Source organism: Nicotiana sylvestris, chromosome 7 (genome assembly GCF_000393655.2).
Source record: "Nicotiana sylvestris chromosome 7, ASM39365v2, whole genome shotgun sequence".
Taxonomy (NCBI): domain Eukaryota; kingdom Viridiplantae; phylum Streptophyta; class Magnoliopsida; order Solanales; family Solanaceae; genus Nicotiana; species Nicotiana sylvestris.
In genome coordinates this window covers 96,365,139-96,387,146 of record NC_091063.1, presented here as the reverse complement: position 1 = coordinate 96,387,146, position 22,008 = coordinate 96,365,139, and the positions used below count along the sequence as shown (strand labels likewise).

General features: G+C 38.1%; 2 protein-coding genes across 7 annotated transcripts; one reads left to right on the top strand and one right to left on the bottom strand.

The window, feature by feature from the left end:
• The first annotated feature begins 8,190 nt into the window (after positions 1 to 8,190).
• On the top strand, positions 8,191 to 10,724 carry LOC104246253 (glycosyltransferase BC10-like). Of its 2 annotated transcripts, none has more exons than XM_009802024.2 (2): positions 8,191 to 9,069; positions 9,840 to 10,724. In XM_009802024.2, exons 1-2 carry the CDS (start codon positions 8,539 to 8,541, stop codon positions 10,482 to 10,484), a joined length of 1,176 nt encoding a protein of 391 aa, XP_009800326.1. In that variant the 5' UTR covers positions 8,191 to 8,538; the 3' UTR covers positions 10,485 to 10,724. The 2 variants fall into 2 exon arrangements, with proteins under 2 accessions (XP_009800326.1, XP_009800325.1); XM_009802023.2 differs by having other exon boundaries at positions 8,192 to 9,069; positions 9,837 to 10,724.
• A 409-nt stretch (positions 10,725 to 11,133) lies between these two features.
• Positions 11,134 to 20,264, bottom strand: LOC104246255 (uncharacterized). Of its 5 annotated transcripts, none has more exons than XM_009802029.2 (16): positions 19,914 to 20,264; positions 18,123 to 18,236; positions 17,142 to 17,201; positions 15,738 to 15,788; positions 15,574 to 15,669; positions 14,897 to 14,980; positions 14,690 to 14,808; positions 14,507 to 14,608; positions 14,147 to 14,263; positions 13,242 to 13,307; positions 13,006 to 13,072; positions 12,782 to 12,835; positions 12,598 to 12,693; positions 11,882 to 11,944; positions 11,756 to 11,794; positions 11,134 to 11,667 (listed from the first exon to the last, which is right to left on the bottom strand). In XM_009802029.2, the coding sequence occupies exons 1-16, from the start codon at positions 19,929 to 19,931 to the stop codon at positions 11,548 to 11,550; spliced, it is 1,266 nt and encodes a 421-aa protein (XP_009800331.1). In that variant the 5' UTR covers positions 19,932 to 20,264; the 3' UTR covers positions 11,134 to 11,547. The 5 variants fall into 5 exon arrangements, with proteins under 5 accessions (XP_009800331.1, XP_009800332.1, XP_070007007.1 ...); XM_009802030.2 differs by lacking the exon at positions 19,914 to 20,264 and adding an exon at positions 19,706 to 19,738; XM_070150906.1 differs by lacking the exon at positions 19,914 to 20,264 and adding an exon at positions 19,706 to 19,738 and having other exon boundaries at positions 14,897 to 14,977.
• Positions 20,265 to 22,008: the final 1,744 nt, after the last annotated feature.

Here is a 22,008-nt window from a genome sequence, read left to right as displayed (position 1 = left end):
TCACCCTACAGTCCTACATCAATACCGCTCTGAGGCCAACCCTCGAGGCATCACAATAGACCGTATAAGACCTCGAACCTGTAGGCAATATCAAAATTAGGGTTGTGGTCAAAGCTGTCTTGAGCTTCTGAAAGCTCGCCTCACACTCCTCCATCCACTGGAATGGAGCACCCTTTTGGGTCAACCTGGTCATAGGGGTTGCAATCGATAAAAAACCCTGCACAAAATGACGGTAACAACCCTCCAAACCAAGGAAATTGCGGATCTCGATAGCTGAGAATGGTCTGTGCCAACTCTGCATGGCCTCTATCTTCTTCGGATCCACCTGAATAGCCTCATTCGATACAACGTGGCCTAAGAATGCCACTGAATCCAACCAAAACTCACATTTCGAAAACATAGCATATAACTTCTTTTCTCTCAGAGTTTGAAGCACAGTCCTCAGGTGTTGCTCATGATCTTTTCGATTCCGAGAATACACCAGAATATCATCAATAAAGACAATGACGAAATAGTCAAGATATGGCCAGAACACACTATGCTTCAAATGCATAAAGGTTATTGGGGCATTGGTCAACGCAAATGACATAACAAGGAACTCGTAATGACCATACCGAGTCCTGAAAACAGTCTTCGGGATATCTGGCTCCCAAATCTTCAACTAATGGTAACCTGAGTGCAAATCAATCTTAGAAAACACCTGTGCGCCCTGAAGCTGGTCAAACAGATCATCGATACGAGTCAAAGGATAACGGTTCTTAACTATCACTTTGTTCAACTGGTGATAATCAATACACATACACATAGAACCATCATTTTTCTTCACAAACAAGACAGGAACACCCCAAGGTGATACACTAGGCCGAATAAAACCCTTATCAAGCAATTCATGTAACTGACCCTTCAACTCCTTCAACTCAGGAGGGGCCATACGATATGGAGGAATAGAAATGGGTTGAGTGCCCGGCAATAGATCAATGCCAAAATTAATATCTCTATCAAGCGGCATGACTGGAAGGTCAGCTGGAAACACATCGGGAAAATCCTGTACTACTGGGACTGAATCAACTGAAGGGGTATCAATACTGGCATCTCTCACATAAACTAAGTACGCGTCACACCCCTTCTTAACCATACGCTGAGCTTTAAGAAAAGAAATAAATCTACTGGAAGTGTGATCTAAAGTACCCCTCCACTCAACACGCGGTATACCTGGCATAGCCAGTGTCACGGTTTTGGCGTGACAATCAAGAATAGCGTAATGGGGTGACAATCAGTCCATGGCCAAGATAATATCAAAATCTAGCATGCTGAACAACAATAAATCGGCTTTGGTCTCAAAACTACTAAGAGCAACCAAACACGATCGATAGACGCGATCCACAATAAGAGAATCTCCCACAGGAGTAGAAACATAAATAGGGGAACTCAAAGAATCCCAAGATATTCCTAAATGTGGAGCAAAATAAGAAGACACATAAGAGTAAGTAGAGCCTGGATCGAATAGAACCGATGCATCTCTGTGGCAAACTAATATAATACCTGTGATGAGAGAATCAGAGGCAATAGCCTCGGTACGGGCAGGAAGGGCATAGTATTTGGCATGTCCTCCCCCTCTAAGGTGACCTCTACCTTCCCGACCTCCACCTCTAGCTGGCTGAGAAGGTGGGGTAGCAATTGGAGCTGTAACCATAGCCTAATAACTCTGCAGGGCACGATGTGGCTGAGAAGTCTGTGGAGGTGTACCCTTCCCAAGTCTGGGGTAATCCCTCACCATATGACATGTGTCACCATACTCAAAACAAGCTCTGGGAGGACATTGTAACAGTTACTGGCTCGGGCCAGGTCTGCTGGACTGACCTCTGAAAGCACCCCGCACAGGAGACGCGCTAGAAACCGGAGGTATATAATAAGGCTCTTGAGGCCTAGGAGGAGCTGAAGCACTACTAGCTGCTGGAAGAGTTGAATGAACAGGACGACTCATATAAACTCTACCATGACGACCTGCAGCTGGGGTACGGGCACCAGAATAATGGCCCAACTCTCGAGACCTCTTGGCCTCCCTCTCCTGTCTCTCCCTAGAATGTATACCCTCAATCCTCCTAGCAATGCTCACCACGTGCTGATAAGAAATATCCATCTCCAACTCATGAGCCATACTAGACCTGAAGCTGGGAATAAGGCCCTCAATAAACCGACGAACTCTCTCATGAACAGTAGAAACCAAGGTTGGTGCATGCCTAGCCAAACTAGTATAGCGGACAGCATACTCTAAGACAGTCACTAGCGCAAATGCTCAAACTCTGCACGTCGTGCGTCCCTGAGGCTCTGAGTAACATACTCTCTTAGGAATAGATCTGCAAGCTGAGTCCAAGTCAGAGAAGCAGCCTTATCCGGACTGGCTAACTCATAGGTGTGCCACCACTCATAGGTGGCTCCTCGAAGCTGGAAGGTAGTGAAGGAAACCCCGCTCGATCCTGGTATACCCATGGTACGGAAAATGTGGTAACTCTCATCTAGAAATCCTAGAGCATCCTCCGATGCTAGACCGTTGAATACAGAAGGCTTGTACCTCTTGAACCTCTCAAACCTCAGTTGTTCCTCCTCGGAAGTCGCTGCCCTGTCCTTGGACTGAATTGGCACTGCAGGCGGTACATGAATAATCTCAAGGACCTGCTCAACATGCACTCGCTGCTCAAGAGTGCGGGCTGCGAGAGTCTGTGCTCCTCCCCCGGCCTGAGATGTAGCTGCAGTAAGGGAAAGCAACCCTGCCTGAGCCAGAGTGGTGTACATGCTCATGAACTGTGCCAAAGTCTCCTGAAGAGCTGGAGTGGTAGTAGTAGTAGGCGGGTCAGGTGGGTGGACTCCGGCTGGAACTGCTGGTGGTACCTCGGCGGCATCTCGCGTAGGTGCTCTGGCTACACCACGTGCGCGTCCTCGGCCTCTACCCCGACCCCGGCCTCTAACGGCTGCAGTAGGGGCGTAGGTGCCTGATTATCTCGGGTAGCACGTGTCCTCACTGTCTGTGAGAGAATAGAAAATAAAAGTTTAGAATTGTGATGTCAAAATATCGCAAGACAAGGAATCAAATAAAGTGGAAAGTTTTCTAACAGTCACATAGCCTCTCGTAGATAAGTACAGACATCTCCGTACTGATCAGCGAGACTCTAATAAACCGGCTTGTGATCCATGACTCCTATGAACCTAGAGCTCTGATACCAATTTGTCACGATTCCGGTTCGCCCTCCGTAAACCATCGTGATGGCACCTAGTCTCTACGACTAGGTAAGCCTAAATTGCGGAAGAAAAAACAAAATTTGTGGAAGTAAAACAATTTAAAACAGGAATAAAGTAATAATAGTGTTTAAATGTGTCACTCGATATATACCATGTTTAACTCTCAATATCAATACGTAAATCTAAGACCCGTAAACCCACAAATCACAAGCTAAGATCAATACTACATAGCTCTAACTCCGGAATGTCTAATAAGAATAGGAAAAAAATTACATAAGGGCTAAATACTAAAAGCAGGAATAGAAAGGGACTTCTCGGTCTGCGGATGCGGTGTACCTCGAAGTCTCTAGAGCAGTCGCCTCCTCAAGGATGATAGGACTGAGCAGCGGTACCTGGATCTGCACATGAAAAACATGCGCAGAAGAGGCATGAGTACACCACAGCGGTACTCAGTAAGTGTCAAACCTAACCTCGGTTGGGTAGTGACGAGGAAGGTCAGGGCCCTACTGAGGTTAAATAAAATAATAAGGTCAATAGTATATAACAGAATAGTATAAATAAGTACAGCAGTGAAATAACACAGGAAGTACAGGACAACAACAACTATACAGAAACAAGGTAAATACGGAAAGAAAATATAGCTCAGCACCAATCATAAAAATCAGGGATCTCCCAAGATACCGTCTTGTAGTCCCATATGTACATATCCAATGGATCTTCCGGGATCTCGTCCCATAGTCCAACTCATAGTGCGCGGGGATCTACCAAAATTCCGTTCCGTAGTTCCAAATATAAATACCCAGTACTTGGGAAATCTATCGGGTGCATTCCCATAGTTCCATATAACTGTGCAGGGGGATCTACCGTAATCCCACATCCGTAGTCCCAAAATAAACAAGCAATGGGGAGCTACCGGAATCCTGCATCCATAGTCCCAAAATAAATACATAGCAGCAATTTCATATTAAGGCAACAAGTGATTCTAGCCTAGCGTGCTGCAAAGAATTCAAGTAAGGCAGGTTGAACAAATAAAGCAATTAAGTCACTTAGACATGCTTTCCTAAGCTAACAAAAGGTTTAATAGTGCAAGTAATAGAAACAGGAAAGGAAACATGCTAGTAATTACTTAAAGGAAAATCGGATTTTCAATAATTAGCACAAGTATGCACTTGTCACCTCACGTACAAGGCATTTAAATTACCAAATATACCAATCCTAAGGGAAAAGTCCCCCACACAAGGTTAGGCAAGCCACTTACCTCGAACAGGCTCAAAAATCATCTGAAACCACGTTTTTGCCACGAGTACTCGACTCCAAATGGCCCAAATCTATTCAATTCAATTTCATAATGTAAATAACACTTTAAGTAACTGATTCTACAATTAAAGTCTAAGCTAATACGCGAAATTATGTAAAATGACCAAAATGCCCATCGGGCCCAAGTCTTGAAATCGGGTAAAATTTATAGTTTCAGAATCCTCAAACTCTCACGAGTCTAACCATACCAAAATTATTCAAATCCGATGTCAGATCCTCAATCAAAACTCAATTTCTTGGTCTAATAACCTTTCTCCAATTTTCATACAAATTTTGAAATTAAAGGATGAATTCATGTTTAGATTAATGGGTTACAAGAAAAATGGAGTCTAGAATCGTGACCCAATCGATATCTCTGAAAATCCCTCAAAATCTCGCTCAAATCCGAGCTCCCAAGCTTAAGTTTTGATAAAAATGGCTAAACCCTCGATTTTGAAATCTTATATGTACTCAGGTAATTCCTTCTTCACGAACGCGAGGCTACTATCACGAACGCGATGCACAAAAGTCTTGCTGGCCAAATCCCTCTTTCGCGAATGAGAGGTCCACTCACAAATGCGTAGCTTACACGGGCAGACCTTACGCTAACGCGAGGACCATGTCGCGAGCGAAGACCAACGGGTTCTTACCTTCGCGAACACGGGACATCATCGCGAACGCGATGCACATTTCAGCTGCTTCACCCAGATGCTCTACGCAAAACGCGAGACCCCCTCGCGAACGCGAAGAAGGTTTTCTTTGCAACACAACATCAGAAAATATGCAATCTTTCCAAATCCAAAAATGGTCCGTTGAGCATCCGGAACACACCCGAGGCCCCTGGGACCTCAACCAAACCTGACACTAATCCTAAAACATCATTCAAACTTGTTCCAATCTTCGGAAGGTTCAAAACAACATCAAAACACCTATTTTTCATCGGATTAAAGCCTAAGAATTCCAAAAACTCTAAAAACATGCTTTCGATCAGAAAGTCTATCAAACCTCGTCCAAATGACCTAAAATTTTGCACACACGTCACATTCAACACTACGGAGCTACTCCAACTTCCGGAATTCCATTCCGACCCTCGGATCTAAATCTCACTATCGGATCGGAAACTTCAAAAATTCAACTTTCGGCATTTCAAGTCTAAATTAGCTACGGACCTCCAAAACATAATCTGAACACGCCCGTAAGCCCGGAATCACCCAACGGAGCTAACAAAACCACCGGATTTTCATTCTGAGGTCATCTTCACACTTTTCTAACTACGGTCAACTTTCCAATACTTAAGCTCTCATTTAGAGACTAAGTGTTCCAAAACTCTCCGAAACTCGACACCGAACATCCCGGCAAATCAAAATAGCAGAATTAAACTTGAAAAAAATAGTTAATAGGGGATCGGGGCATTAATTCTTAAGAAGACCGGCCGGGTCATTACACAACATATCCTGGAGAATGCCATTATTCTTCTCCTTCTCTTTTGCCAGCTCAGCTCTGAGAGCATCTCTCTCAGTCTCCATTTCTGCCAACCTCTTCTTCAGCCCTTCAATTTCAGCATCCTTAGCCTCACTTTCTTGTACCAAAGATCACACTTTGTTATTCACAAGTACCTTTTTGGATGAACCAGGTTCTTTGGGAGTGGTGTGAACTTCATAGTTACAAGCAATTAGAGTATTTTCCCAAAATGATCCTTGCTTGTACCAACTTCTCATTTCTTGATGGGTACTTTGAAGTGTGTAAGCACAACCGTGAGAATAAAACCATAAGGTATGGCATGAGTTTTGGTGCCATTCATAACCCTATCAAGAAGTTAGATGATAAATCCATGCCAATTGATTTGCCTCCCACTGTCCAAATATTCCATAAGGACTAGGTTCATGAATGTGGCAATGTGCCTCCTTTCCTGCATAGGAATCACAACTTTGTTAACAAATTCGAACATCACTTTGTGGGGTGGCTTCATCTCACTTTTGTAAATAGCCTTGGGCTCAAGCTCTTCTTCATTGTCACCAAACTTTCTAGTAATGGCAAGGGCATAGGGAGAATCTCTAGACTTGACCATTTGAGCTTCTTATAATTATTGTACCCTTCAGTAGGTACACCTAAGATCTCTCCCAGTTTTTTATCATTAAAACTCATTGTCACTCCCTTTACCACGCTGGTGACCCTACCATCTTTGATCTCACAATTTGCCATGAACTCCACAATCTCAATTCTGGCAAACTTTCCATCTATCTGAAGAACCATGTCCTTCCAACCCTGCAATTGTAACTTATCCAGCAACATTAACATATATTCTTCCTCCAATTCCCTGAGGAGTCTACCTTTCAAGATGTTTCTCTTCCCAAACTTAACCATCTTGTCCTTCTCAACATCATATTCTTATTCTTCTTCTCCACTCCATTCTTCTTCCTCCACTATTTTTACTTTTATTGATTTCAATGCAGACTTGGTTCTTTTAGCCAAAATAGATGGCTCCGCAGACTTGCTTTTGAAACAGACTTCTTTGTGGAAGTCTTGGCTTTCTTTGCCTTTGGAGTCACAACCTCCATTTCTTCTGTCTCCTATTCATCCCCAAGGACCAGGTCCATCTCGTCAATTTCAGTTGCCTCAACAGGCTCAACCATCTTTTTCTTTCCCTTAGCAGCACCTTTCTTCTTACTTTCTTCTAAGGCCTTTTTCCAGTTCAGCCTCACTTAGCTTCTTCTGACTCCTTGTTATAAATAAACTAGCAATATGAGAAGGACAATTTTTGTTGGTGAAAGCTTGAAACAAAGGGATATTGGTGCTTACAATAAGCTAGTAGTAAGGTCAGAACAAAGACGGGTCTCTAAAAGAAGCATTAGAGCCGAAGACAGGAAATAGTTGAATCCGAAGGCAGTGATCCTGTCTGTTATGAGAGAGAATGAGACTCATAAAGATAAAATAAATGCCTGCGACCCGATAGCATTTAATGAGGAATATTCTACAGCATTAAGTACACGGCCGCTACAAGGAATATGTCATTTACTACCCGCTATTACACATTCTTCAATGGCCCTCATAATTGACATTAAAGAGTGGCTTGATCCTAGGACCTTGTTCCCTAGGTGCAACTATAAATAGTGAGCTCTATTATCATTGTAAAGGATACAAATTTTCTGGCAAACATATGCTACACTCTATTCAAAGCTCAATATAATTCTATCTTCTTGTTTATCGATATCGTTGCTATTGTGCCCGGAAACCCTGCTTCTGGAATTATTATTTTTGTTATTTTTTCTCCATCTCATGGCTAAGTATTACATTTTGTCTAATTCATTTATTATTTTAAGATCAAATTAATTCACTTGTCTATAAACCATGTATAAATTCAACTATACCGTTTTACGGGTAAACTTGATTTTGTTTTGGATTTATTTTTCTATATTTTGATTCCCCTAATAAAAATTATAGCTGCTCCACTATTAAGAAGTTTTAAAATAATTTAGTTACGGGACTATATTGATATGTGCAACAGAAGAAGTAAAGGAAAAAATGACAGAAATGGCAAAATGGGAAAAGAACAAAATAGGAAATTTGGTGAGCGCAGAAATCAAAGTGTCTACACCATTTAAAGCAACCCAGCGCATCATAGTAAACAGTAATACCTTCTGTTCGTAGTTGTTATTTTACAAACTATCTTCACAAATTATGAGTGAGCTGGACCAATTAGAACAGAGAAGAATCAATAGATATAGAGGATTGATAATCACATAGCGTATTAATTATTTTAAATTGTCTCAGATTTTTGGTATTCAGAATTGAGTGTACTATATGTAGAAGAGCCAAACTCAACTAGTTTTCTATTGAAGAGTGTAATAATTGTTGTATTCTCAAAGATTTCAATTTTTATTCTGGAAAGTAGGTCTTAGTTTTTGCTAGTGAAAGGCTAAAATGGAATATAGAGGATTGAGACAATTAATTTAGAATTGAGGTGTTATTGTTGTGTTGTAAAAGTAGAAGAAAGAGGAGGTGAAGATGAAGAATAAGGGAGAGGATGTAGAGACACCATTTTCATTAGCAAAAGACTTAACAATTAGTCTTTTAAGGGTGATTTTAATGTTGATCATATTTGTAGTTGGGGTAGTAATTGGATTGGCTTCAACCTCACATATGTACTTTACTTTGCAACCTCAGCAGATTATTATTGCAAATAATGCATTGGCTAATACAATGAACCAAGATAGTAGTGGCAATTGTAAAAAGGAGGATTGTTTAAGCATGGGAAGTTTCTTTTGGCCCAAAGTATTGATACATGGAATGTCGGACGATGAATTGTTTTGGAGAGCTTCATTGGTGCCTTACAAGGAAGAGTATCTATTTAAGAGAGTACCTAAAGTGGCTTTTATGTTCTTGACTAGGGGAGATCTACCATTGTTGCGATTGTGGGAGAGGTTCTTTGACGGGCAGGATGTGAACAAATACTCGATATTTGTTCATTCGCTCCCAGGATATGTGCTTAGTGTTTCCAATACCTCAGTTTTTTACAAGCGCCAGATCCCAAGTCAGGTACGATTTCTGGCTGACTCAACTGTAGTTTGTTTATTGATGTTCTTTCGTGCTTATTTTGTGCGAGGCTAAAGGTATCATATTGCACTGATCAGTGATCAGCAATGGAGCACAGTTACCTTCTTGCTGCAAGCATCGAATTTCCTGTCTCCCGGAAAACTTTTGGTTTGTGAATAAATGAAAAATATGCTGAACTGTGTTCAAGCCGTGGAAAATGGGAGCCTTGGCGTAACTGGTAAAGTTGTTGTCATGTGACCAGGAGGTCACGGGTTCAAGCCGTGGAAACAGCCTCTTGCAGAAATGCAGGGTAAGGCTGCGTATTATAGACCCTTGTGGTCCGGCCCTTTCTTGGACCTCGCGCATAGCGGGAGCTTAGTACGTCGGGCTGACTTTTTATGCTGAACTGTGTAATATGTTACCTCTTGTGAGGTAAATGGATGAGAATTTGGTTTAGAAGGTGTACTGAGTGTTGCTACTTAATACAAAAATTGAGTTGTGGAGCTGTGGGGGACTCACTCTCATCCAACAATGACATAAGACGAGTTAGGTGGCCGGAGTGCTGTTGATATTTATGTCATGTTTGCAATGGATATTTTTGGAGAAAACAAAAGGAGAAAAACGCTATAGAGGTTATCAACATTTCTGTTGTTTGAGACTGAAAACTGGCTTTTGATTAGTTAGACTTAGTTAGATTACTTGAATTAGATACACTTTAAATACGGATGCCATGAATTACTCTGCTAAACCATTTTTATTCTGCATTTCAGCAGGTTGAATGGGGATCTGTAACACTGGTTGATGCTGAGAGGCGACTTCTGGCCAATGCCCTGCTGGACTTCTCAAATGAGCGTTTCGTCCTTCTTTCTGATAGTTGCATTCCACTTTACAGTTTCCCAACTGTTTACAAGTATCTCATAGGGTCCATCCATAGTTTTGTTGAATCATATGATGATCCTTCTAGTTATGGGCGTGGGCGTGGGCGTTATAACCACCACATGCAACCTGATATCAAACTTTCTGATTGGAGAAAAGGATCGCAGTGGTTTGAGATGAACCGGAAACTGGCTGTCAGAATAGTTCTAGATACCAAATACTACAATATCTTCCGGAAGTATTGCACACCAACTTGCTACCCAGATGAGCACTATATTCCTACGTATATTCGATTGTTCTATGGACCTTCAAATGCAAACCGAACAGTGACATACGTTGATTGGTCATTAGGGGCCTCCCATCCTGCAACATTCAGCGCAGTTAATATCACTGAAGGTTTCATAGAATCTCTAAGGAATAATGGCGCGGCGTGTTCTTACAACTCAGAGAAGGCACATATCTGTTACCTCTTTGCCAGAATGTTTGATCCAAGTGCTCTAAAACCTTTACTGAACCTCTCCTCCAAAGTATTGAAATTTTGAAGAATTGCTCTTGAGAGATGAGGGTATTTTTTTCACCCTTTCCTTACTGATTTATTCTGATAGTATTACTTCTTTTGGCCCATGTATGCAACTTTGCTATTGACTTACTAAAATCTTGTAGTGAAATGTGTAGAATCATCAGAGAGGTTTTGTGTATATGAATAAATGCAGTCACCTAGTGAAGAACTAATAATCAAGAGTTTTATTAGTAGAAACCACCAATAAATACATATTATGAGATTAGGGCAGGTTGAAACCACAGCTTAACAACTACGGCAGCAGCGGGTTGGAACACAAAACTGCATTTTTTTCCTGAAGAACTTTACATACTGCATATCAGATTTTACCAACCATTGTATTATTTTTATCCCTGTAAAACTAGTACCCTTTTCTGTCATTGCACAAGATGCAAAATACAGCTATAGTCTTGCGAATCTATTTCATGCAATATCTGCTGTTCAAAAGAGATTTTTTAAAGCTATTATCGCGTAAAATCTACTCTTAAACTAGATTGATTTTTTCTTAGGCATGAGAATACTTTTCAGAAAAATAGTATAATCTGAAAACAAATAAAGACCAATTAGAGCTACTATAAAAGCAGACATCAATTAATGTGAGAAACAAGAAAGAAAAGGAAGAGGAAAGACAGTTATACCAACCAGATAAAAATCAACAAATTGATTTTGATAAAATTTACGTACCTTACACAAGCAACAGTCTTTAGGCAAAAGAAGAAAAAGGTATTTACAAATTGCACAAAACTTAATCTTTAGCAGACTCAACCAAAGCGTAAAAATCGGAGAGGTAAAAAAAAATGATTGTAGGAAAAGTAAAGAACAAAAAGACTTGATTTTTCCTTCCCGCGCTAGAAAATGCTGCATGAACCATACACCATCGGTGGAAAGCTCTTCATGGATTCATCTTTACATGCTTAAGGTAAAACGGATCATATTGCTGCTTCTTCATTTATCTTTCTATCCGCGCTGTAATAAATTTACGCACTCTTCTGTACACATTGTATACACAAACGCTGCTTGTTTTGTATAAGGTGATCGATCATGTACTAGCCATGAGGTTCAGTTTCTTGGTTTTGAAATGGATCAACCCAACATTCATCTTCCTTGCTAGCTTTAACCCACCTTTCCCAGAAAATCTTCATTTCGATAGAGGATCGATTTCTAACCTGCAGTATGTTATAAATAAACTAGCAATATGAGAAGGACAATTGTTATTGGTGAAAGGATATGTCGAAAAGGTGAATTTGAACTCACCAGGGATCTATTATCAAATTTCTCATAAAGTGCAGTTGCCTGCAAAGCACAAAGAGTGAAATTTAGACAACACAACCAAAGACGAAGGGCAGACACAATTAAGGAATTCAGATTTGAATGTCTCACCGATGCTTCTGAATTGGACGTATTCTTGCTTTGTGGAGAATGATCTGCCAGTTCTTTGCTCGACTACAGAAATTAGAACCAAACACTGTGAGACAAGCCAAAAGCTAGAACTCCATTATAACCATTACCACAAGAAGCAAGCATGAAAGAGAGAGGACTAGTTACAAACAAATGTTTCAGTTCTACTATCATAATAGAAACCACAAACTATATTGATAATCACAATGTTTAATGTTACCATTATGTCCATTGCATGCTCTCTCACAGGTTCCAAGAACAGTGCATAAATGGCAGCATTACAAACTTTACCCATATTTAGTTGCTCCGGAGAAAATCCTTAACTTCTCAAACAAGAAAAATCCAAACCCCGTCACAAAAAAAGAAAAGCAGAAACAGAACTATCAGATGATATATGGATCAATATAACTGCAAAGGACGTTGTAGTTACACGAAGTTCACTCATTGGTGATTACAGACACATTTATAACTTTAGGAACTTTTCGTATTGTACACCAATAAACACTTTCTAATATGCAAAACTGTGCAACATTGTAATCCTATTTACTGATGAAAATAAAGAGGTAATCTGCACTAATTTAGTGGATAAAGAAGTAAGCCACCAGGGTAGTAGATGAAACAACAAACAGCGTGGACCAGTTGTCAACGTCTGTTCTCGTGAAGAGAAGATGATCAAACAAGACGAAGAAATTACTTGCCTTATTTCCATCTGAATTACCACCACCTAGTGTAGGGACACCCAGATGAGTTATGTATTCTGCATCAATCACGCCGACTTTCTTTGTACGATCACCCTGAGAACTAAGAACTTATGTGTTACCATCATACCAATTGAAGACCCAAAAGGAAGAGTTATTCAAAAACACTAGTTTAGGAATTTGCCTGTGCACAATAACCAAGCTTCTTATCCAGGCCCCAAGCATGGATCAAATCATTCTGTCGATAAAAGAATAATTAGTTAAAGGCAAGCACAATTTTCAGCCACAAGATTATCAGGAAATTTTAAAAGTATATTATCATTATGCAGATTCTCGGTATAAGCTACACGTAATCAACAACTTTGTTATATTTCAACTTGATTACATTGTTAACCAAAGCTCCTATACCTGGACCATATACCAAGCACAACGCCAGGCAGCTTTTGAGAATACAGGAGCCATCATTTCCACCCACCTGCATGACAGATTTACTTGCGGAATAAAAATAAAGCTCATTCTGACTGGTGACCATAATAAATATTCCAAGCCATAAGAAAAAAAAGAGTATTAGAGCTACCAGATTTAGTTTGAGCGGAACTTGTTAAGCTGATAATAAAGAGAAGGAACAGTTTATAGTTCTTTACCCCACACAAGGAGGCGCTGTACTGTTGTTATCACACCTCGAGGAACCTTTGAACCTGTAAAACCTCCTATTGAAAGCATCAAAATTACAAATCAGTTTTGGCATGAGATTCTTCAAGCAATAATTAAGTAAAAATGTGACTTCTCTAAATGAGATGGATATACACTTCAACATGGTATCAGCCATCCCTATCCCTATTCTTGATTTACCCAATGTTGGGCCCCATGTTATGTATCCAACAATCTACTAGAAAATAGACAGGTGTTCCAACTAAAACACAAGTAGATACAACAACAACAACAACAACAACAACAACAACAACAACAACAAAACCCAAAACAAACCCAGTGTAATCCCACAAAGCGGGTTCTAGGAGGGGTAGAGTGTACGCAGACCTTACCCCCACCTTGTGAAGGTAGAGAGAGGTTGTTTCCGTTAGACTCCCGACAGGACAGCGAAAGGATCAGCATATAGTAAAAGAAACCTACGGATAAGAAGGTATGAAGATAAGAGATTAATACTAATGCTACCGGCATGAAAATGAGACACTACCGCCTATCTACTAACCTTCTACCAGAATTCCCAACCTCCACACACCCCTATCAAGGATCATGTCCTCTATAAGCACCAGTAGATGTTGCATGAAAACTACCGCTAATCATAAGGAGAATAATGGTTTAAAGAAAGAAACTGTTTGAACTTTTTAACTTAAAACCAACTACATTTTCAGCGAATTTTCAATCTCACTAGCCAAATCAAGTAAATGAGATGAAAGAAGAGAAAGCCAAGCGCAGTAGTCTTTGGTCCATGAGCTCTAATTCATATAATTACAAAGTTCAGCTACTCAATAGCTCTTCCACTCATAAAAGATTAACTCTGTCCTACCAAGTTGAAAATCTGTCTAACCTGTGTACTCTAGAGTTCCTTCTGCGTACAGTAATAGGATGATGAACTTCTGATTTACCAAGATCAAGTGCAGGCTGTGATATCTCCAACCCTTCTTCTCTAACAATAGATAGATACCTGGAAAGGACAATGGCCACTAAAAAGGTTATTTCAAATGGCAAACTAATAGGCCTAAATACCTAGCAATCTCTTGTGAATTATCAGTTAGGTACCCACTTCTCTTGAGCATGACAAAATATTTATAATTTCTAACAAATATTAAGCAGTTGTTTTGCTAAACCACCCGACAGCTCCTTTAACACAGATTTCAGATGTTCAAGTGATGTATTTTCATAATGTAGCTGAAAATGAGGCACTAACTTGTCTGGATGAAAGCTTTCAACTCCAAGGTCCTCATCCCACAAGAAAATGTAATCATACTCAGAAACTATGTCAGGGTGTAGAAACCTCTTCGCAAACCACCTATAACCAGAGAGTTAGATGTGTGAAAATCTGCACAAAACTTACAGTAAACACAACGAAGTTGTCCAGAACCAACTTAACCATTTTGTTTGGTTCATAGCAGAGACATGTATGACATGGCTACTCCATTCCAGATCGTTCCATTCATCCACAACACCATCATAGTGAAACAGCATCACAACAAAGTCATGCTCAAGAAACTGCAGCAAGTTATATAACCGATATGAGGAGCAGAACTTATGATCCTATTTTGAAGCCAAACAAGGAGGCAAAGATGAATATACATACCTTTTTAATGAGGCTGTTCACCAACTCTTTTTGCTTTATTCCAACTGCAATCGCCAATAAATTAACTGAATTTGGCGACTTCTTCTGAATGGAAATATTGCATAATAAGCAAATAAAGACACAGAGAAAATAGCAGAAAAAGTTATGCTAGTTATGGGGCTTGTGGACAGATAAAATGATAAAAGCTCTCACAAATGAATTTGGACAACATTGCACCAAGGGAAACATAGTGCAAGCACGACGATTACAACGCATAAATTTTACCTGCAGTATCCTATCACCATTTTTTCCAGATGGCATTCCACATGCCTCAGTAATTCTATCTTTCTTTATTTTTTACTCTTCAAGTTATGGGTGGAAGATTGACAGTTACATCACTATTAGAAGCTTTGCAACATCCTAGATCCAGTGGTTGAGTGGCCTAAAGACAGTAATTATATACATTTTCTATATGAAATAAGACGATCATATTACTAATGTGTTCCTTCCGGACTTGGATATTCCATATTCCATCAACTTTACAACATAAGACATAATTGTGGCATCACCCTTAGATCCTACTTCGACTATCAAAATCAAGGCCCAATTTGTTATCAGAAAACCACGGAGAAGAATAGAGCATTATTACTGGATTACATGAAAAACTTGATAAATCATATATGAAATTGTTTACGTACATCAACATCACCCCACAGAGGGCGCATTTCCAGGTTCGAAGTTTTCGAAACAATTCCTTCAGGAAGCGCCTCACTCCCAAATGGCCTGCACTTTTCCTGTGAGGAATAAATCAGTAACTTAAAAGAAGCCAGAAATCAAAAACAAAATAAAAATAATAGCAAACCTTGCATTTGGTAGATGTATGACTCGTTTCTTTTTGCTGTCTTAACCGTACCTACATGGGAACTTTTTAAGTCAATTCACAGATATGCTAGTGTAATTAAAGAACAAGACATTCCAAATTTATTTTAGTAGACTGGTCTCAACCAAATTGTATTATTTTCTCATAGACTAGGTAGACTTGTCTCAACCAAATTATTCTTTTGTTCTCATCAATTAGGTTGACTAGTTTAAATCCAAGTTATAATTCTTTCTTGGGCATAAATTTTATAAGGTAAATCTTGGACGTAAAATATACTGTCACTACATTTTGCAGTACTGTGCAAGAGCAAGTATGCTTTATCAAAACAAATGGCCACAGGGGATTTTGCCCCAAGCAGTGTCTTTCGTCGAAAAATTTACTAAATATGGTTAAGCAAAACGAAAATATTGGGTATAAATAGAAAAAATAACATCGCTTGTAAAAGAAGGATCAACTGGTTTGCTGGTATATCGTCTTTGAGAGGTCAATGGTCTGAACCCCGTTGATTTAGCCCGAGTTATAAAAAATTTAAGCAGCCTTAAAATCCAAACTTGAAAAGTAATCAAATTTGGCACCTCTTACGAAAAATCCAATGGCCAAATATATGCACTACAAGCAAACCATTCCACAAGTCAACTTCAAATCATTCATCTGGTAAGGCAATGATTTAAAGAGAGAAACTAGGAAATATGCTGAGTAAGCAGTAAAAACTACTTAAGTTGCCTATTAAGCTTTGTAACAGATCTATAATTCAAGCAGCATGCCCAAATTTTACTAGAACCCTCAAAATGAAGGAAATAAGATATTATACATTTAGCTCTGTCTTTTTGGGACAGGCGATTGGAGCATACAAATTTCATATTACCTCCTTAGAATCTTAGAACTAACATGCATGCTACAAAAAGAACTTCCGAAGCTTAAAGCACGCACATACGAAGTACTACAAGAGAACAGATACTAGTTCTTAGGCAGACATAGATACCACGGTGTCTTGGAAAGTCAAGGTCAGAGGAAGCAACCAGAGACCATCTGACATCATAGAACACTGACAAGATAAAAGGGAATCCATGATAACTATGTCTTGGAAAGTCAACGACTAGAGGAAGCAAACAAAAACCATCTGAAGTTGTAGAGAAATGAAAAGATAAAAGACAATCTACACAAATGTCAAGAGAGGACATTTGAATTCTATACTTCTTTATACAACAAGAGTTACAACTTTCAATTTTTAAAAAGATAAATCAAAACTTAATCAATACCTGAGACTTCTGTCTTTGAAAGGGCTTATAAATACAAACATGTTAATTAAAACCAGAAATCAGGTGCAGAATTTCCACAAATGAAAAGAAGCCTACAAATTCATGTTCATTTTCTGAAAAAACAAACCTCACATGTACCACATTGTGCATTCTGTTGTGAGTTGTTCATTCCCAATCCTAAAAACACCTGCAAATACTTGAATTATTAAGCTTATAGTACCAGATCTCATGCAACTACAATATTTTCATACTTGAGATGTTATCCTACACAAAATTATTGACTATTTGGCGACACAAGAAACAAGAAAGCTCCTTCGACCACAAATCAGCGTGCCGCTTGCTAAAGCATGAAATTTGTATTATGTGAATTCACCTGAACCTCAGAGAATGTTATTAGGCTATAGAAAGAAATCCAGGAATAATAAAGTGAACATATTTCGCTGACATGGATATATATCTCAGGTGAACCTAAAGATTATAGAATGACATAAAAAGATTTTTTTTTTTTAAAAATAACTTCAAGTTTGATTGCTCAATGCTCATGGCATATAGCAGCATCACTTAAGCCTAACTCTAAATAGGCATAAAAGGGTTTTAATTGTCCACTTTTATGTTACAAGTAAAAGCATATTTTCTAATTACGCCAACATGAAAGACTGATTAAAACACTCTGCACTCAATCATTCAGTTCTCACAGTTCTTGACCTCTTATATGTCATTCAGAACAATAATATTGATAAAGTAAAGGTTGTAACCCCTGAGTAAACGGTATAGCACCAATGCAATGGTGTGAGGGAAGTCCTTTTTCAATTTTTTGTTGGGTCATCTCATTCTTATTGCCATAGTTTACAAACTCTACTCGCTACGTAGAGAACAAGTTCAGAGACAAGAGCTGTTTTTTCATACACAGAACAATATATGGTAGTCATGCATCCTAAAGCAAGTGAAATTTGATGTTTGTTTACTTGCTTTTACGCAGAGCGTGCAAGGGATAACTAATTTAACACTTCAGCCAAAGAAAAGAACAACACAAGTAGGATTGAACTTTATGTAAATTCTACATATGTGAAACAGATAACAATGAAAGAATGTGACAACTAATTTGTACCCTGAAATCCTTGGCCAAAAAAGCGTTTCCAGTGAAGTAAATAGCACAAATCAAAGCAACAGTGATGAAGATGCTGCAGAGACATGATCTACTTTTAGGATCAGGAAGGGAAACCTGAAAAAACGACATGATGATAGATAAATTAGACAAGTACAGATCCTACTACATAATCGCATATATTAAAATAACTAATACATTAAAGAGTATTATCACATCCCAAATTCAATGTCCCGTTTCCTTTCCAAGTAATGTCCATTGACAATGCAATGTCTACAAAACTTGATAACTTAACCCCCCACCCCACCCCAAACCCACGTTTCCCTATTTACGCTGAGCAATACAAAATGTTCGATTCTCATATTACTAGAAGCACAAAGACAAACATTGACATTTTTGTTGGGACAGATGGAGTATCTTGATGATGTGGTTACTATATTTGCTTTTGTGGTAAAAGTAAATCGATAGGAGGAGTTGGTGAATTATCCCACATTAAGTGCTTATCACACACATGTTACCGAAGATGAAGCTCTACATGACTTTCTAAAACACACCAATGAGACTAATGTGGTCAATTTTCAGTGAAAATCTGATGATTGAAAAGAAGAATATACCAGTGGCAGTCGTGATAGGTATAAATGGAGGATCTCTGCTATCAGATATGAGAATGGTTGTACTTCTAGTACTAGCCGTAGGTGCTTGACTATGTTAAACGAATCCTCCATTTGCCTTGACGTACCATTTTGAACGGAATTGATATTGGTGTGGGGTACTTTGTGTGGATCTTTCAAAATATACCAAATATTAGCAAATAACTAGACGTACCCTACCGAATATTTAGACACATCCGCACTGGATACATACTAGTGATGAGTCCAAGTAACATAGTGCTTATACACATTAACCAGGTCAATGGGCAAGACCAGAACTGTCAATCATTTTACAAATTTAAACACTAACAAACAGTTGTCATAAAAGATCTAGCTTCCAGTCGAGAAACATATTACTCCCAGTACTCCTACCCCCTTCGCCTCTCCTCCTTCCACTGTGCTTTTTGGGTTATTGCAAACTTGAAAAGAAGCTCAATTAATTGAATTAACAGGGTACACTGCCTGAGTTCTCTAAGGAAACTTAAAAACATTTCAAGATCTTAAGAGTTATTATCTAAATGTTTAATCTATTAACTAGATAATGTATCTGAAGGGCACAAAAAAAATTAAGAGATGATTAAAAAGTAATTAAACATGAAACAAAAGAAATTGATATATAGGACTAGAGCAAAACCATAATCTACCCGTAATTCCAGAATATTTAGTTAGATGCACTGAACAATTTCTTACATCCAATTAAAAATAATACCACTGGCCAGTGGAACAATCGAGGTGAGCGGCGCAAACGGGCACCATAGTCATTAAAAATAAAATTCTTAAAAATAAAAAACACAACTAAACCCTTCTTACTTTTATTAGTACAGTTCAATAATTCTATTTCTCTTTCAAATTCCCAAAAAAAATGAAAACTTGAAATATATTGGGAAAAAGAAGTAAAAAAAATTATCTTTATTGTTCCCCTGCTGAGTTACCAACCTCAAAGGTAAAGTACATTAACCATGTCAACCTCAAACACCTAAAAGAAGCAAACCATAAATGACTCTTAAAAAAAAAGACACAAACTACCTCCAAAAAAATTTCAAAAAAAAGAAGACAATTTGAACTTAGAAACAGCAATATATAGACAATCATAAGAAGAAAGAGCACAAAAGAAGCCCCATTTAGGAGAAGAAGAGGGACTTACAGAGCTAAAAGGCTTCATCTTTGAATGTATGAAGCTCCAAAACAATCACAAGAGAGCGATTGATTTCTTCAGAAAATAAAAAGTGGGACTTTTTTGGGTGCTTTTCAAGAAAGTGGGAATAGTCCTAATGGAAAAGCAAAGCATAAAGAGAAAGACTAGAGAAAGAAGGCAATTAAAAGGTAGAATTTGTATATTCAAATGCCAAAAAGGGTGAAGTTAGATTCCTTATCTTCCCTAACAGTATTCCCCTCCAAAGCTTTTCAAAAAACTCAACCAAAAAGAAAGAGAGAATTGTTGGAGTTAAACTTAGATGAATAGTATACATTATTTACGAGTACAGTTTAATGGTTAAAGAGACATGTGGTTCTTGAAAAAGCGGCGGAGTTGCACGGTGCTATGTATTGTCGTGCCAGATAGATAACGTGACCGAGCTGTCTTCTCGCCACTATCATATCTGTTACTTTCCTTTCTACATTTTCGCCACATTATGTGGACCCCACTTTGGGACATTCATGTTTTTCATTTTACACGAGAGAAAAGAAAGAATTGGAAGAAAGTGAAAATTAACCACATAGGTATTCCTCAAAGAATAAATTACTCTTATCATTTGGGGCAACCGTATTAGGACAAAAGAGACTTCGGGGTCGTTTGGTTGGGTGCATAACAATAATGTTGAATATGGTGTATTAATAATGCTGGTATTAGTTATGTTGGTATTAGTTATGCTAACATATTTCTTAACTATTGTTTGGTTTGATGTATTAAAGTATTGCACAATTTCTAAAAGAATTATTTATTTACAAAAATGCCCTCAAATCTAGTCCATACTCTAACTTTTTAAAAGAAACATATGTTGAGAAATATTTTTATATGAAAAAGTTTTTAAAAAAATTATTTTATTTGTCTACCTATGTTGTAAAATAAAATTAAATATTTATTTATAAAAAAAGGAAATATGCTAAGTATTTATTTATTTACTAGGGATATAATTTTATTTCTCACCATTTGGATTATTTTGAACTTGCATTAATATACTAACTAGTATATTTTAATAAAACATAAATTTTGAAGGATAATTTTATCTTTAACTAAGCTAATGCATGCATTAAAATCTATTGCATTGCTAATACCATTGTTTTCTATGCATTAGTTATGTATAGGATAATACCAAATAGGATGTATAACTAATGTCTACATAACTAATGCATATGTTCAAAATGTCTACCAAACAATGTATTATTAATACACAAAGTTAATACATGCATTAATTTATCTAATGCATCCTACCAAACGACCCCTTCCAGTGTAAACTCTGATGTTTACGTCCATCTTTTTTAATTTTGTACACTATTGACTATGGAGGACTATAAGTTCAAAAGTGACTTACTATTACTATTTACAATGGATTTTGATGTGATTTTGGAATAATTAATTTCAATTTTATAAATTATATATCCTATTGATATGGGGGTTCATTATGTGTTGTAAAAGTTATTTACGAAATTTATTAAAAAGAAAGAAAGAGAGGAAATGAAACATTTCAGTTGGTACAATGTGCAAAATACTTGTGATTTAAAGTTGAGGGCGAGATCCTCGCATCTTTATATGATGCAAAATATTTAAACTAGGCTACAAGCCGCGGTGGAAGTTATATAAGGACGAGGTCCTTGTGGTGAAAAATTTATGATTTTAAATTCTCCCTTTGTGAAATTAAAATTTGTGTTATAGTATTAATAGGGAGTCATGCTTGTTAGGCTTATTTGATAATTCTTTTATGTGTTTCTGTACATTAGCCATATATGTACTGTAAATATTAAATTTTAGCCTACGAGGTGGGTGCCCATGTGGCATTAAAATGCGATTCGTTAATTCGGATAAATAATTATGAGGTTTTCATGTCTCGCGTGTTGCTGTCAGTCTTATGAAAATTTGAAACGAGGTTTTTGATTAATATGAGATTAATTGAGGATGCTGGAATTAACTATGAACAACTATTATGATCAGAGATGTGATTATGGGCATACGTATAATGTGTGTGTAGGCATGAAATTGCTACAACCGATTGAGGTTAACACGGTGCGTTAATGTGAAGAAA